At 29.6% G+C, this 13,234-nt stretch overlaps 1 protein-coding gene and 1 long non-coding RNA gene across 2 annotated transcripts in view; one reads left to right on the top strand and one right to left on the bottom strand.

Annotated features, from left to right (window-relative positions):
• Positions 1 to 12,829, bottom strand: part of hth (Meis homeobox homothorax) — a 221,760-nt gene extending 208,931 nt beyond the window's left edge. The window contains exon 1 of the mRNA XM_073961543.1: positions 11,407 to 12,829. Within this exon, the coding sequence (XP_073817644.1) occupies positions 11,407 to 11,421 (15 nt within the window). The 5' untranslated portion in view covers positions 11,422 to 12,829. The remainder of the gene's footprint in view (positions 1 to 11,406) is intronic.
• On the top strand, positions 4,196 to 8,300 carry LOC141389676 (uncharacterized). The gene is made up of 2 exons (XR_012409140.1): positions 4,196 to 5,136; positions 5,390 to 8,300. It is a non-coding gene; the product is annotated as an uncharacterized lncRNA (long non-coding RNA).
• Positions 12,830 to 13,234: the final 405 nt, after the last annotated feature.

The raw sequence follows: 13,234 nt of genomic DNA, 5'->3' as shown, positions 1-13,234 counted from the left end.
CACCCACCCATCCAAATATTTGGCCTCTACATTAAAGAAGAATATGCCAGTTTGCCTTTGGAAAATATGTGTGTTTTTGACATTTCCACAAAACAACTCATAACCAGCAAAATGACGACGACAATGAACGAACGAACAACAATCAACCATTCCTATGCCATGTTCTACTACTACTCTATTACCACATGCTAGCTTAGTTGTTTGCCTTCTTCCATCATCAGACTACGTCAATTCCTATTATTATGCAAGTATGTTGTTGTGAGACGAAGCGAACCAAAAACGAAAAAAAAACAAGAATATTCTATAACAACATTCTTAAAGAAATTCCTTACAAAAACTTTGTAGGGGGAGAGAAATTCATCATCGTCACCATCATCATCGTGATCTAGAGCAACAATACCTCCCACTTGGCAAGTATCTAAAAAAACTAAACAACACGTGTAATTCAAGGTACTTGATTTTGTATAGAAACTAAATATGAAATATTATGTTTCTCTTACATGTTTATATACATATGTATGTATTGGCTTTGAAGATCCATGCCAACCTTATTTTATAAAGTTTCTTAACCAAAAACTTACGTGTTTCCTAACTATTAAGTGTCTTGCTTGTTGTTATGTTTTAAGTTTAAGCGAAAATCTAGCGAAAACTTATTAGAATATTCAAAACGATTATGTTTTTGTTATAGAAACAATGTTTTAAATATATTTAAACACGCAAAATTCTTTGGGGAGGGAACAAGAAATTAAAAACAACAACAAAAAGAAAATTTTATTATTTAAAATTTAATATGAAAATGTTTAACATATTCCCCGTTAAGAAGAAAAAGCCATAAAACAAAATTTTGTTTCCAGCAACATGTTGCAGAATTTTTACTGGGGACTTTTGGGAATATTTTGATGGCCTCTGTCTGGGTTTAAAAGAGAAATCCCCTTCAATTCGTAAAGAAACTGTATTATTTAAATTTTAATAAAAAATAAACAAACGGGGAACACCGTAAACAAGGAAATCCCATAACATAATTTTTTTTCCTGCAACATGTTACAGAACCTTTCTTTACTGAGGACTTTTGGAAATATGTTGATGGGCTTTGGCTGCGGTTTGAAATATAAATTCCTGACGATTTGAAATTATTGTTTAAATTGCTGTTATCACTAATAAAAAATTTTCAGGGAATGTTCCACAAACCAAAAACTTGTTGCAGCAACATGTTGCCAAAAATTTTTGAAGGTTTTCTTGAATTTTTAGTCTATATATGAAGCAGAAATTTTTACGATTTAGATTTCTTTTCCCAAAACTGTTGTTGTTTTATTCCAGGCCATAAAATGGAAATAATTAAATCAAATTGTTGCAGCAACATGTTGCCTAAGATTTTTGGGAAGTTCTTGTAATATTTAGCTAGGAATTTAACTAAAAAATTATTAACAAATTTGATTTTTTTCTCTAAAAATTTGTGTTTTTCGTACCGGATATATATATAACTATAATTAAATCAAATTGTTGCAGCAACATGTTGTCCAAGATTTTTGGGGAGTTATTCGAATATTTAGCTAGAAACTGAAGTAAAAATTTAAACAAAAAATTAGTTTTGTTTTTCTGAAAATTGCTGTTGTTCTTTCTGGATATGAAACTCACTATAACAAAATAAAATTGTTGCAGCAACATGTTGCCAAATAAATTTTTGAATTTCGCAATATTTTCCAAAATTCTTTAAATTCTTGGGCCTATTAAACTGCTTTAAAATCAAATGTTCTTTATTTAAAAACCATTTTTTAAAATTCGGAAATTTTGGGAAATTTTTAAATGTTGCGCAACATGTTGCCAAGTAACATTGGAACAGCTTTGCATTATTTTGCCCAATGTTTTAAATTGCAGGTGACAAAAAATTACTTTAAAATTAAATTCTCCTCATTTTAATAATTAAAGAGTCCAACATTTTAGGAAATATTTTCAATTTCTTTTAATGTTGCAAGATGTAACCCTATAAATTTGCAACAATTTCATTATTATTCAACAATTTCAGGCCCCACAAAATTAATTAAAAAATAAACTCTCCTCCCATAATTTTAAAAATTATTTTAATGTAATTTGTGAATATCCTAAAATTTTAGGTAATCTATCAATGTTGCTGCAACATGTTGCCAAGTAACATTGGAACAACTTTGCATTATTTTGCCCTAATTCTTTAAATTTCAGGCCACATAAAATTACAATAAAATTGAATTCTTCTCATTTAAATGGCATTTTAAAAGTCCAAAATTTTAGGAATTTTTTCAATTTCTTTCAATGTTGCAGCAACATGTTCATTTTTAATCCCCAAACTTCCAGGCCACACAAAATTATTGTAAAAAGAAACTGTCCTCTTATTTAAAATAAATTTTAAAAGCCCAACATTTTTGGAATATTTTATCAATTTAAAATTGTTTCAATGTTATGGCCACATATAGCCAAATATTAGGGAATGAAATTTGCAATAATTTGCCAAAATTCTTCATATTCCATGCCTTACCAAATTACTTTAAAATTAAATTCTTCTCCCTTTAAAGCCATTTTAAAAGGTCCACAAAATTTTTTTTAGAAATTTCTTTTCAATTGTTATTTTCTTCTTTTTGTTCTACATTTTATGGCCTATTGTGGTGGCACAAAGGCATACCAATTCGAGCCAGCCAGGCAGCCATCTAGCCAACCAGTCACTCATCTAGCCAACAATGTTAGGCTGCAAGAAGCCTAGCATTTGATGTCATAAATCATTTAATCACTTTCATCTAAAAACAAACAGTACAAATATGCCTCCTGTATTGTCATGGCATGGTCATAGAAAAGCTGTTTTATCAACAACATTATATCAACAACGGCAACATAGACGGACAACAAAAAAAGCAAAAACACAAAGCATAGCAATGAATAGCAAAACTATGACTAGTATTTGAACTATAAAAACCCGAGGAAGAACCCTCCCAAAAAGAAAAAAAAATATGCATAAAACATATTTTACTTATAAACAAAAATATTTCATTTGGTTAGGCCTAGGCCCAAAAGAACAACAACAACAACAACAACAAAACAACTGAACTTGAAATGGAAAAACAAAACTTGACCAGTGTTCGCCACACCATTATGCAGCTTTTTTCCTTTTTTTTTTGGGTGTTCTATATCTCCACACACGCTCTCCGATTGCAATATTGCGAATTGTTTGCAATTTTGTGGCAATATTCAAATATGCAGGCTTCTGCTGTATGCAGCAAAACTCCAAAATGCAGAGAATAGTTTTCCAAATTTTGTTACAATGAATGAACACAAGCATTACAGCGAGGTGGAGGGGGATTTTATGGAAATATTTTTTTTTTTTGTTTTTTGTAGGTCGTTAGAAAATTCCCAAAACCCAAAAAGCTTATGGTGATGTTTTGTTTAACCTTTTGCAGCAGCCTAATAAAAATTGCACATATAGAGAGGCGGCAGAGGGAGACATCTACCCATATGATTCTATGCAAATGTTGCATTTTTCCAACAGACACACACACATAGAAAAATAAAAGTGTGCACTATGCAAAAATAACGAGCGGGTGTTAGAAGAGACAGACCTCTTCTATCCCTAGGTCAAATGCAATTGGAGTACATAACAACAATATATATGGAGACTATATACCGACAATTGTTGTTGCTGTTGTTATTTTGCATTCAGAGATACATACATAGGTGTTTTGTTCACCATAGTACAAAACCAGACACATTTACAGACAGTTTAGAGTGGTTTTGCAATAAAGCAACAATTTGCCTTTAAAGGTTATATGGAACATTTGGTTTTAGTGGAAGCAAAGCAAAAAAAAAAAAAATGGAAAACAGAAAATAACAATTTAAACTAAAAATTTCTAAGCAAAAACAAAAAAACCTTTAACAACAACAATAACAATTTAAACTAAAATTCCAGTTTTAAAAATGAAAACCCTTTAATGTGGTGTTAATTGGAAGTGTTAGAAATATTATTTTGATTTTGACTTCAATTTAAAATTTATTTATTTTAATTTAAATTTGTTACATTTCATATTTATCTAAAAAAAATCCAATTTAAAGATATAACAATTTTTTTTTAATTTTTAATTTATTTTTTTTAATTTTTAAATAATTTTTTGTAAATTTTTAATTTATTTTTTTTTAATTTCTAATTTAAAATTTTCTTTTATTTATTTTTTCTAAATTTTTAATTTATTTTTTTTTTTTAAATTTTATTTTCTAATTAAATTTTTTTTATTACAATATTCTTATTCTTATTACAAAATTCTTATTTTAAAGTGTTAACAATTTTATTTATTTCCAAAATCCTTGTACGTAATTTGTAATTTTTATGAACTGGGAAAATTTGACTTTGACTAGAAATTGGGGTGTTCCTAAACCACCTAAAAATATTCCTTTCCATGTTTTTGATTACAATTTCCAATCATTGTTAATTTGTTGTTGTTGTTATTGATATTTTTCTGTTTTTTTGGTCTAGAAGACAAATGTCGTGCACTCCCATTTTTTTCGAATTCTTCCTTGTTGGTGATTTCAGGTTTTCTATGGGTAAACGCCTAAATTATTTGCCTAATGTTGTTTGTTGTTTTTGTTACTGCTGTTATGTTTTTTTTCTGGTGTTAAGACACTTAATTTTTAAGGCATGTTAAAACAATTTAGTTTCTACATGTTTTTCGTTTAGTTTTATTTAAATGTAGGCGAAACACACACTAGAAGGCAATAAACTTGGTTTGGAACACAAAATTTTAATAACAGAAAATTAATTTCAATCACTTCACAATATTTTTGGATTTTTTTTTTTTTTTAATTTTTTGCAATTTTTTCACTATTTGAAAACAGAGAAATAAATAAAAATAATATTTTTAACTTATTTCAAAGTTTGCCTAAAAGTATGCAGCAGTTTTTGCACACGGAGTTACTGAACTTTGTTAACTGAGTAATTTTATAAAAATGGTCATAACTCAGGAAATTCTAGAGGGATTTTAAAAAAGTTGGCATCAAAATTTAGGGAGCTCTCAGGGGTATTTAGGAAATTTGTATTTTTGAAAATAATAATTTTTCAAATATTTTTTATTATTTAAGCACTGTGAGAAATAATAAAGTAATGGCTTTGCCACAATTTGAGGGGTTTGATTTATTTCATTGAAATGGCCATAACTTGGACAATTCTGGAGAGATTTGCTTGAAGTTGCCATGAATATTTCGAGAACAATGTGAGGTTTCAAAAAATCTAGGATTATTAAAAATAATAATTTTGCATACTTATTTTTTTTTTAAATTTTGAAATATTTTGTATCAATGGCTTTGCCTCATTTTACTAAAACGGCTATAACTTTAGAAATTCGAGAGGGATTTTAATGAGGTTGGTATCAAAATTTAGAGAACAGTTAAATGTGTCAAAAGAATTTATCTAGGATTTTTAAAAATAATAATTTTGCATACTTATTTTTTATTTTTTTTAAAAATGTTGAAATATTTTATATCAATGGCTTTGCCTCATTTTACCAAAACGGCTATAGCTTTAGAAATTCGAGAAGGATTTTTATGAGATTGGTATAAAAATTTAGAGAACAGTTAAGTCTATCAAGAGAACTTATGAGAAAAAATTCATATAATTTTTTTAATATTATTTTAAAATTTTAGAAAAATTATGTTTTTCAGGCACAACAAAAAATAAAATCGCTTTCTTTAAAATTGGTTTCCAAGGCAAAATTACTACCATCACAATGTTCAATTTCGATTTTTAGCATTTTAGAAACTTATCAAACTCCTTAAATGCTCCAGTTTTATTAATATTATTACTCCTTATATATTTTAATGACATAAAATCACTACCATTTTCGTTACATTATGCCACAAATAACGCCTGCTCGAGTTTTTACACATTTTTTTTAAATTTAAATATTTTTTAACTCTTTTCTGTTTAACAAATCCCTCCTCGGAATGCCAAGAAGTCATATATTTTTAAAAAAATTAACACCTTTTCACCGATCTGCTAAACGATCAAGCAAACAACCATATTTTTTCAACAATTCAATAACCAATAAAATTAAGTATGAAACTGTCCATTCAAAAATCACACACATGTTTATTGCCAAGTCAAAATCTTCAAAACAATATTTATTTAAACAATTAACAACAGTTTAACTGAAATCAATTTAAACTAGTTTAGGGCCACACTGTTAAAACTAAATAAACAACCGAAGATGACGAATATTTAAAGAGCAAATAACAGGTGATTTCCAATAAAATAACAAGAAACAAGTTCCATTGGCTCCACTTTGAAATGACCCTGTAGGAAGTTTGGCTTCTATGAGCATTGGAATGATAAGGGAACATATTTTCGTTTTAAATAAAGCGTTTTGAATTTTTGGAGCTCTGCTTTCATAATTATTTTCCATGTAAATCAAGTCCCTAAAAACCTCTAAAACATGTGGAATGATCCTCTAGGAATTTCAGCTGAAATTTACATAGGAATGATGTAGGGAAATTTTTTTAATATTTTAATAGAACCATTTGAAGTCGATGTATGATCAAGACTTGGTTTGAAATGTGTTGCTGAAGTTAATTCATACCCTGTTATATATTGAACTTTCAGTGGAATTTTAAATTGAAATCGAAGTTTTCCTGTTCCATTTCCTGTTATTTATTTTAATTTCAATATTGTGGTTTATTGTGTGCAAATATCTATATTTTCCCTGACTCTCTGTGTCCTGGCTTGCCACACTTTGAATATTGAGTGTTGGCAGAACTTTGAGGTATACCACAAATTAGCTTCACTTTGGAATAGGTTAAAATGAAACAAAATAATTACGAAAATTAAATAATTTCAAAGGAATTTCTGTTGCCAATATAACTTTCCATATTTGCATAACAAAGTTTATGTTGCAACACAGAGAGAAAATTACCAAAGGACGGTCATATCATGACGATGATGATGAGGCAATTGCGTGTCAACCAAGGACGGGTGCTAACAATTTGGCCCTGATGGACAAATACAGGACAATGTGTTTAAACTTAAAATAATTACAAAAGACACTCAGACACATAACTTTATTTGAGGTTCTTTAGAAGAGAAAAAAAAGAAACGTGACAAAGAAAAAAATGGGTGCCGTTTTTTCTCGAGAACCTAAAAGTGTTTATGTCCTCAACTTAACAACTCTTTGGTCAAAAACCCATAATTTTGAATAATTTCAAATAAATTACCAAAAAATACTAACAGCGAGGGACACTTTCGTGTTAAAGAATATTGCTGGACATTAAACTGTTAATGATTTGCAGGAAAAAGAAAGAAAGCAGGGGGCATCTTTGTTTAATCTCAAAATTTTGCAAGTAACACAAAAAACTCCAATTGAATTATTTCTTCCTTTTTTCTTTGTTTAAAGTGTAATAACGTTTGCCACACATATGTATAATGTTTTATGTTATTTAATTTAATCATTTTCAATTTTTTCCTCAAATTACTTTTAATTTAAGCCAAAACGAAACACAACATAACAAAACAGAAAACAAATGGCATTTTCCAACAACTACTTGGCGTTTTAAAGGAGACCAACACAAGAAACTGAAGAAGAAACGCTTTTTTCGTAACTCAACTAAGTACAAGTGACGTACATACTATACAACAAAAGTGTTCACTTAAATGAATATTTTGTTGTGTGAGCGAGCTGTGGTGCGCTTTTGCTGCTGCACGCCGCCACCGACCGCCGTTGTTGCTCATTAAATTAAATGAACCATCAGCACGCAATTTATTTTCTTTAAAACAAAATTCTGTTTTTTTCACTACGTATTTTTACTTCTTTATTTTTTTATTTTCTTATATTTTTAGTTTTTTTAGCTTTGCGTTTTTTTCTGATGTTATTTTGGATTTGTTGTGTTTCTTTGTTAAATTTACGCAAACGCTCACGCATTTTTATTTTTGTCTATCTTTTTGAGGCGATCGCTCTAACATCACTCAGGGGGATCTCTCTCGTCGTAAAAGAAGAAGGGGTCCTATTGTTATGTTTGGCCAAATATCATGCCATGATCCATGTTAATTTAATTAAATATAATTTCCGTTCCAAAAAGCAGGCCATAACAGCCATAATAATAACACCAATAATAATAATCGCAATATTAAATAACAATTTTTTGTTTTCTTATAAACAATGAAAATCAACAAGAGCTAATGAGCTTTGATATGAAATAACATGGCAAAAAACACTCTAAATGAAGATCACAACGGATGAAAATGTTTAATAACATTTAGCTAAGATATTTACAAAGCTATTTGCAGCAAAGATTATGAGAAATTATCAAATTGGGACCTTAACATGTGTTGTGCCGACGCTAGGTGGCATTTTGCCTAAAAGTATGCAGGGGGTTTTGGTCAATATACACTAAGGTAGGGTGATTTGAAGAGAAAGGCGTTAAACAAAATTATTTCTGACAATAAAATGAAAGAAATAGTTACACAATTGGAAATAACCTTTAGGGAGTTGAGGGAAATTGCCTGTTCTTCAATCCATAGATCCTATTGATGATATTTCGGTCAACTTCCAATATTAGTTGCTATCATTGAAAATCAATTTCAAATACTTAATTTTTGTTTTCAATAACGAAGTTAATTATGAAGATAAATTTAATTCGAAATGTTTATGAAGCTTAGTAATTTCTCACTTTTTGCATTGAAATATTTGAAATTATTATGAATATCTTAAAAATAATTTCTAAAGTAAATCTTTGATGTGTTGATGCTATCTGATCAACTGATTCTTCAGGGAAAATATTTACAAAATATCAATATCTTAAAAAATCAATATCCTGGAGAACTAAATATGCAACGTGTTTGGAGAAGATTCTTCCAAAATATTTATTTTTTAACCCTGTTTCAATTTTTATATATGCATAAATATGTCAATATTGTACAGAGCAAAGTCTGTTCCAGATTATGGATAACTAAACTAAATCTACAACGTGATTGGAGAAGATTTTTTTGGAAAACATTCTGTGTAATTTTCTAAAATATTTAATTTTTAATCCTGTTTCATATATACAATATTGTAAAGAGCACTGTGTCTTCCAGAAGTTAGATTATGGAGAACTGAACTAAATCTGCATCGTGATTACTTTTCGGTAGAAAACATTTCGAAAAAATCTTTTTAATTTTCTAAAATATTTATTTTTTAATCCTGTTTCATTTCTTGTATATAAATAAATATTTCAATGTGCAATGTCTCTTCCAGAAACCAGATACTGGCGGAAATGTTTTTATGGACAAGCAAATATTGCATGCCGTGATACTTTTTTCCGTTCTTTGGAAGATTTTTAGAAGATAGTTGTTAATTAAATAGACTCCTAATATAACTATTTTATTCTAAAATTGAGGTTCTCTATAGAAGATTTTGGAAGTATGAAGAGCGGAGATTTATTATAAAAAGAATATTTCCGTTCAAGTAAGTACTGTTTCTATTGGTAATTTTTAAATTAGATATTTAGACGAGAGAATAATTTTTACAAAGGGCTTTAGCCAAGCTATTTCAAAATTGAGACAATTCATAGATTTTAGAAGTATGTAGAGCTGCAGATTTATTCTGTTACGTATTTCACCTACAAGCAAATATTGTTTCCAGTGGAACTTTTTAAGTTCTTTGGAAGATGTTTAGACGATAGAATAATTCTAAAAATGAACCTTAGCAAAGATATTTTAAATTTGAGGCAATTTCTAGGCGATTGTAAAAGATTGTAAAAATGTAAAAACTTAAATTTTTTAAAGAGTAACTTCTTTGAAAGCCATTTAGAAGATAGGGTGATTTGAAATAGTTATTGAAAAGTTGAAAAAAATCATAATCAGAAACATTACAAAATCAACACAGAAAGCTTGCCAAACTAACTCTTGGAATTCTCAGAATGTAATTCATAAGAGATTTTGAAATATTGCTTTAATTTCTCCAAAGGGGATAATAGCTAACAGATTTGAACAATTCAGACTCTGAATAAGGCACAAATATATCTTCAAGATTTGTCTAAATGTAGTTTGCCAAAGATTTTGAATCTTTGGTTTTATTTTTGAAACTGATTAAATAATGATAATATTTCCATTCTCTAAACGGGACAAAACGAAGCAGATTTGAGAAGTTAGAGTTCCGAAAAAAGCGTGAGTATATATCCAAGAATTGTTTGAATGTAATTTGTAGAAGATTTTGAAACTTTGGCTTAGTTAGGGAACTAGTCAAGTAATGATGATTTTTCTATTCTCAAAATGGAACAATTTGAGGAAGATTTGAGAAGTTCGAGTTCCGAAAAAAGCGTGAGTATATTTCCAAGAATTATTTGAATGTAATTTGTAGAAGATTTTGAAACTTTGGCTTAATTAAGGAACTAGTCAAGTAATGATGATTTTTCTATTCTCAAAATGGAACAATTTGAGGAAGATTTGAGACGGTGGGACTCTGAATAAGGCATGAATACAACTCTAAGTTCTTGTTAGGGCTTTTAGAAAATAGAATTGATGGCAAATTAAATTCAAAATGATTGCCGAATTACTCTCAGATAGAAATCTGTAGAAGATTTTAGAACTTTGGTTCAGTTTGGAAAATGAACAAGTCATGACACCTAAAATATGATCTTACAGGAACAATTTGAGGTTGAGTTTGGACTCTGAATAAGCCATGAATATATTCATGATGCATATTAAAATAATTATCTAAACTTTTGGGGAAAATATATACCGCAATTTGGAAGATTTTATTAGACGGTGACAACATAACTTTGCACTTTTAGTTCTTTGAAAGCTCGCCTAATGGTTCTCTGAATGGAGCTCGTAGATGATTCGAAACCTTGTTTTGTTTGGAAACTGATTCCTAAAATATTAGTTTTATTTTCTAAACTTAACTAATATTTGGAAGATTCTTTTGGGAGATGAGAACATAAGTTTGAAGTTTTAGTTCTTTGAAAGCTTGCCTAATGATTATCTGAATGGAACTCGTAGATTATTTTGAAACTATTCTTTTAATGGGAAATTTCGATGCAGAATTGAAAAGTTAGGACAGGAACTAATCCTCATACACATTAAAATTTGTGGCCTAAATATTTTCACCTATGTCGAAGATTCCTTAAAGTAGTCTTGTTCAAGATATTTTGAATTTGAGAGGAGCCACACTATTTTTTGCACTTTCCTTTACAAATTTTTTGAACATTTTCAAACTTATTATTGAAAATTATTTTATTTCTTGGCTTCAAAACACAATTAAACGTTGATTTTTCATTCTCATTAAAAAAGTGTTTTGAATTTTCTCACACTGCCTCTCATATTGAAATGCCGTCGCTATTTCAACATTTCACTAATCGCTTTTTTTCACACAATAATTTCCCTAGTTTGCAACTAAATTCATGGTTGTTTTTTGTCAAAATACTTACCCTAGGTTGAGCCATTAATGCTCTAGGAGCGGTGTCCAACCCGATTTGTGCCACTTTTTGTTAAAAATTAAACAAAAAAGTTAAAAAACTTAAACACAAAACTACAACCAATCTCAACAATTGAGTTGTAGATTTTTCTTTCTTTTTTCTTGGATTTTCTTTTTCAATACACTGTGGAGGAGGTTTAAGGTTACTCTGCTTTTATTTTGAAAAGTTGTAATAGAATTTTTTCTTTTGTTTTGGTAACACTAGTCACTTGACGATAAAGGTGATTTCTGGTGTTGTTGTAATTCCTTTTTCTTCTTCTTCTTCTATGGGTTTGACTTATTTTAGGCACATTTATAGAATTTTCTCTTCTTCTTAAATAATTTTTATTTTTCTTTTATTTTTAATAAAAATCGTATACAATTTGTTGTTGATTATTTTTTAAGCATGACTTTTGTTGTTGTAGTATACTTGGTTGCTTTTTCTTATAATTTATTACTTGTTGTTGTTGTGTGTGGGGGGTTTTGGGGGTCGGTCATAAATCCATGTTTTGTGTTGTTTTTTTATTATTGTAATTTATGATTTGTTTTTGTTTTTAAGTCCAAAAAGAATTTTTGTTGTCGTATACCACTGTTGGTGTTTGAAAATGAAATGAAAATTTCTTAATTTTTTGCCAAGAATTTCAGAATTTTTGTATTTATCACAGTTTTCCAGTTTGTTTTTTGGGTTTGTTGTAACTCAGTATAGTTGAAATTGAACCGAAACGAAATTAACGAAAATTAAACCGAACCGAAGAGGAAAAAATCGCGCGCGCGTTTTTTTGTGGAACCAAAAAAGCGACGGCTTTTTGGTTTTTTTATTTTTATTTTGTTAATATTTTTTCACAATTTTTAGTTTTAGACGCGTTACCGCCGTTAATATTACGCATACGTTATGCTGTGTTTTTTGAAGTTTTTCACGGCCCCTTTTTTAAATTTCTTTTTTTTTTCAAAAATAAAAATAATTTTTTTTTTTTGCAAAATTTATTAACACGTTTTAGGGGATTGATTCTTGTTTTGCTTTTTTCTTCTTTCTAGCAAAATCTTGTTGTTGATGATGGTGATTTGTATGTCTTGTCGTGTTGTTGTTACATTCAATAATAAAAATAAAAATTTTTGTTGTGATCTTTTTTGATTGGAATTGATGTTTGTTGTGGTTGCTTGCTTGGTAGTCGTCGTCGGTCTTCTTGTTTTCTTCTGCCGTTGTGCGAGAGAAGACTCTACCGAAAAAAATGTTGTATTTTATTATATTTATTGTATGTGTTGTTTGGTCTGTTTCATCTGTTCTGGTTAACTACTACTCTACTCGATCGTGGTGTAACTATCCACACAGCACAGCAGCACGTCGTACGCGTTTCGAAGGCAAATACACACTGGGCTTGTCAATCACAACGAAAACTAAACTTGGCGGGGGTAAACAACATAACAGCACCGCAGAGCAACAACAAAAACACACACAATTGCACACTCACTCACAGTACTCGGTGTTCGTTCGTCATACGCACGCACATCCACACTGGTGTTGTATCTTTCCTTACCTCACACAGATACTCGCCAGTTCTCAATGTTAGGTAGCAGTACCGCTGGTGTGTGTGTGTGTGCGGATTTGTATGGGAAAAACAACTCATTTTTGTGGTGGTAGTAAAATTTACTCTCGCCTAGGAGGTAGGCAAATGTTTTGCCATGTTTGTGTGTGTGCGAGTGTATGTGTGTGGCCAAGGAGCGCAACAATTGTGCCATTAAATTTCATTTGAAATAAATTTCGTTGAAATGTGCGCAAGACAAGGAAAACTACCTGTTTTTCT

This window comes from Musca autumnalis, unplaced genomic scaffold (genome assembly GCF_047663935.1).
Source record: "Musca autumnalis isolate F117 unplaced genomic scaffold, ASM4766393v1 scaffold_1, whole genome shotgun sequence".
NCBI lineage: Eukaryota > Metazoa > Arthropoda > Insecta > Diptera > Muscidae > Musca > Musca autumnalis.
The sequence above is the reverse complement of the archived record's forward strand: the minus strand, read 5'-3'. Positions and strand labels throughout refer to the sequence as shown.